Below are 4888 nucleotides of genomic sequence, written 5' to 3'. Positions count from 1 at the left end.
TCCCTACAGACTGAGCTACTGCAGCCTTAATTCGAGTTTTAATTTATTTTGACAACTGGCAATAAAGGGGGAAAAAAGTATATAACAATTTTAGGTATAAAACTTTATATACAAATTTCTTTTTACACTGTATTTGAATTATTCAACTAACGATATTATTTATTCAGTTATATTTTAACTGTTAGCCAGAAAAGTTTCCCAACCACTGGTAATGACTGTCTGAATGACTAATGATTATCTTGGCATTAATCTAAACAACACCAATTTGAAAACACACACACACACACACACACACACACACACACACACACATCAACGTCCCTCTTGTCGCCTTGCAGAGGACTATGTGGGCGGTGTATGAGTCTGTATTGCTTCTGTGTGGGCGGACGACTCAAAGTGTGAAATCAAGTGTGTGTCCTTGTGTGTGTGCATCCCTCTGTGGAATACACTTAAGTTTAAAAGCCTGCAGTGATCTTTGTGTGCTAGACTGCCTGCGTTTATTTTTGTGCGTTGGTCTCACTGAGCTGGAGAGTCTTAATACTGGAGGAGCAAACAAGCAAACTTATTATATAATGGCTGCAGAGCAGATTGGTCCAGCTCTATTGATGTGTGAGTGGTGGGCGAGTGGGCTGGAGGAGAGGAAGAGAAGGGCTTCATAACCTCATTTAATAAGAGTCAGGGCCATCCAATAAGTGGTGAGTTTCCAAACTGCCAGTGGCAGTCACGCAGCGACTGGGAGGGAAATCATTAGGGGCTCTGTTCAACACCATTATTTTTACTGTTAGTGGTTTGACAGTGACAAGGACTCGTCTTCTCTGTGGCTGGCGTTTTGGAGGCTGTGTTTTTTTTTGTGACTCATTTTAGCAAAATCCTGGAAGCAATCAGCCTCAGTTTCTTCCAAATATATTCAAATTTTCTGTTCTAGACACATTTATAGATTATAGATACTAAACATTTTATTTTCCCTTTAAAACTATATTATTGTTGTGTTGCCTTTATGGGTGTTTTGCTTGATTTTGAGAGTTGGTATAGTGATGATGGCAATTTTATATTATTACTGTGTTTTTATGTGCTCTTTATGTTTTGTCACTGTTTACTGGAAGACATGGACTTCCATATCTGGAGACTTTTAGGGTTTGAGAAGATATTCCTACATCTCTGGCAAAAACGGTTGTGTGTAATATTTGCAAAAAAATACATAGATAGTCATGAAGCTTAAAACAAGACTGTTTGCTTTTCTCCTGCTGATGAAGACTGTGAGATGAGGTTGAAAGTTGTGGAAATTGACATTTTTATGGTAAAGCTACTGTTTCTAAGGTCAAGAATCATGTTATGCTTAAACTATTTTGTATACTTTTTTTGACAACCAAACAAATAGAAACAAGGACAAGTAAACATATTGAATTCAAAATGGTATTAATGTGAACAATATTGTAGAATGTGCACAAGCCCTGCTGTTCCCTGTTCACTTATTTTACTGTCTGGTCAATTCTTGACAAAACACCCAGGTTTTCTATTACACACAACTTAGTCTGAAATGGTTTCCTTGCAGGAAAATGTTATAATAAAGGGGTGAGGATTGATTCATCCAGATACTCATAATACTCACATTTCCCTTGTTTCTCCTGTCTTAAGTTATGAAACGAAAACAACAAAACTTACCCAATCATATCTGAGAGGAGCTCATTTTGGAAGCACACAGCCAGCAGCTGATGACTGTTGATTTCTTCAGCCTTGTGATTAATTTATCAGCTCACTGCAACACAGAGAGACACCACTGTGTTGTGTGATTTATAATTCAGAACACTGTTGGGTGATTTTATACTGGCCTCATTTACAAAACACCTTTTTCAATCGCAGCAATTGTTGATATTAATAGAAATAAACGCACAATGTGAATCCCCTTGGGAGAAAATACTGAAATAATTGACTATTAATAGTTAAAACAAAATGCTAAACAGCTGTTTGACTAGTTCACTCAATGAGTCTCATGACTATTCTTAAGTCTAAGTCTTTTTGGCTTTATATTTTAGTGTGCATGTCCGTTTTGTTAATGTATTTCGACGGCCCCCTGCGATGAATAAACTCCCTGTCGGCTCTGACACACAATATTTCCTCCGTGCACAGATCCCCTTTGTGCGCGCGCGTGTGCACGTGCGCGTGTTGTAAAAAAAAAAAAAAGGAGGGAAGAAAAGTCTTGTTTCCAAGGTAACCACGGAAGGTTGTTCTGCTCATGTTTGTTGCTGCAGGGATCCTAACAGTTACTTAAACACTCCTAACGCACGGGGTCAGAGATTACACAACGTCCATCCATACCACAGTCTGATCCGACTCCATGACCGCACACACACGCATGATTACCGACACACTACAGGCGGGTCCGCTCGTGTTGAAGTGTGACGGCCGGAGAGACGGATGGTACTGACATGCTGCGTGATTAATGAGCTGTCCGAGGAGACAACTCAGACTCTCCCTTCCAGTTTGGAGCCACATAAGTCACATCAAAGTCCGTGTCCATCCGTGGCCCAACTCTGACCTGAAACCCCGCTACATTGGAATAAACACCCCTCCCTCCATCTGCTCTTGTGCAACCAGGCTATTAGAAGGGCCAATCGCACAACCGTCTGTTCCCATTGCAACTCACACGCATTAACGAAGCCCACATATTCATCTGAGTTCACTCCGCAGACTGTTCATGCCCTGCAGATCCGCAACCTAACGCTGCATGTGCGCCACCTTCATCGATCTCGCCTTTCGTGTATATAGAGCAAGAAAGCACATTTATTTTTCATAAGATCGGCTTCTACTCCAGCATCATCACCAGCATCATCACCATCAGCAGCAGCAGCAGCAGCAGCACGCCAACGCGCAAAACCCAGAGCGTGGAGCCGATACGGCGGGAGCGCGCAGTACCGCCGCGGCGCGCATGCACAGCTGTCAGCACCAAGGACAGCAGCCGCTCAGCCCGGAGCGACCAGCCAGCCAGCGACGCAGCGGTGTGATCAGTCCGCACAGAGCGCACGGAGCAGCGGCTGGAGGGAGCGATACACACCCCGGAGAGGAAGCCGCCTGGAAGCGTGGACAATGCTTTGACTCTTTAAACCCGATAGGGAGGTTTTAGCAATTCTGCAGAGAAAGACGGGGGGAGAAAAGAAAAAAAAGCTGGACAATGCGGTTTGAACGTCCCTGGTTGACAGGCTGCCCCTAATATGATCATGGACATTCCTCCGCATTGCACATAAATCCACCTATTTTTTTTTTTCAGTTTTCTCCTTCCTTCCTTCCTTTTTTTTTCTTTTTTCTTTGGCCTCCCTCCCTTTGCTCACGCCGCCCACCTGGATCGTGTCTGCAGTCGCGCATTTCAACTGGCTTGAGCCGTGCCGCTGTCCAGAAGCTGGTCGAGCCGACCCGCCACCGGGGAGAAAAGCGACCGGGCTGCACTGCTCCGTTTGGTGGTCCGCACGATGCGTCTGTTTCTGCTGGCGGTGCTCCTCTCGTGCTCCTGCGCGCGGGCCGGCTGCGAGCCGAAAATCGTGAACATCGGGGCCGTCCTGAGCCAGAAGAGATACGAGCAGGTCTTCAAAGATGCCGTGACCCAGGCCAACCAGGTCTACGGCAGGGACAAATTCAAGCTGACCGCCATCTCCGTCACGCACAAGCCCAACGCCATCCAGATGGCTCTCTCCGTCTGCGAGGACCTCATCTCCAGTCAGGTAGTTTACTGCCACCTCTGCATGGGCGCTTCATCCAACAACTGTCCATTCACCATATGATCCATGCACACCTCCACCGAACTGTGAAACTGGTTTGCTGTTAGATGCATCAAAGTGTTTTGAGAAGCAAAACCCATTTGCCTTGCAATAGAAAGTTGCAAACATTTCCTACATGTCATAATCAGATGTGTTTTCTCACTCAAGAGCCACAGTCAAGATCACTAGATCTCTGGATACAGAAACACTAAAATAAATGCAGCCCGTACATTTTTACAGGCCTGTCATTTGACCAATTTGGCATCCACTCTACTCCCACCACACATTCCAATACAATGAGCTCCCCACAGACCCATCTGCTTTCAAAGACATCCAAATATAGGCTCTAGTTTGGGGCATGTCTCGGATGAAAGGGCAACTGTACATTTCAGGACACACAGCTGCGGATCTAGTGAACTGCAAAGGAACCAGTGAGGAGTGAAAATATGTGATACGTCATTTACAATTAACAACTTGGCTTTCAGTGTGTGTGTGTGTGTGTGTGTGTGTTTATGCGTGTGTGTGCTGCATGATGACATTTTGCAGACAGCCTGAGCTCTTGTATGTTGTCCTTCAGGCGTGGATCACTCTCTTGGCCTGCGATCTGTGTGATATGATGCAGGGCTAACATGAACAACTGTTTTGAGAAGAATGAGATTCCTGTTTGAACATCACTTATGATGCAGATTTCCCAGGAAGGAATCATCATCTTCCAGCTATACAACAAGCCTAAACATTCATACCATATGTGCTGCAGCTCTAACAAACAAAACACATTTCATAAGTAATGTATGATGAGAGAGTTGCTGAAATGCGCCGACCGTCCTCGCATGTGCTGCTCAACGCTGCTTTTAAAAAGCGTCAGCGTTATGTTGAAGTCCCCTCTCACTCTCGCTCCTGTTTCTCCCACACACACATAATTAGCCTTCATAAGGACAAACCGCACCCACGGCTTCAGTGCTGCTTTCATGTCCTCGGCCCTCTGCTTAGTGTAATGACACTAATTGATACAGGCTTGTAGAATAATACTGTCGCACCCTCTCTCCTGTCACATGTTCATTCAAAGCATGAGCGTGCAATACACCCATTAGGCTGTACACATTACACCAACGGCGGTTCAGTTCTCTACTCACACTCAC

The 4888-nt window shown here is 44.9% G+C and overlaps 1 protein-coding gene across 2 annotated transcripts in view; it reads left to right on the top strand.

Moving 5' to 3' along the window:
• Nucleotides 1-2888: 2888 nt before the first annotated feature.
• The window catches only part of grin1a (glutamate receptor, ionotropic, N-methyl D-aspartate 1a), a 32534-nt gene continuing 30534 nt past the window's right edge, over nucleotides 2889-4888 (top strand). For both annotated transcript variants that reach the window (XM_035668617.1, XM_035668618.1), the window contains exon 1: nucleotides 2889-3713. In XM_035668617.1, coding sequence (XP_035524510.1) covers nucleotides 3465-3713 — 249 coding nt within the window. In that variant the 5' untranslated portion in view covers nucleotides 2889-3464. The remainder of the gene's footprint in view (nucleotides 3714-4888) is intronic.

Source organism: Morone saxatilis, unplaced genomic scaffold, assembly GCF_004916995.1.
Source record: "Morone saxatilis isolate NCDOM2014 unplaced genomic scaffold, NCSU_SB_2.0 Contig21, whole genome shotgun sequence".
NCBI lineage: Eukaryota > Metazoa > Chordata > Actinopteri > Moronidae > Morone > Morone saxatilis.
This window is presented reverse-complemented; position numbering and strand designations above follow the sequence as displayed.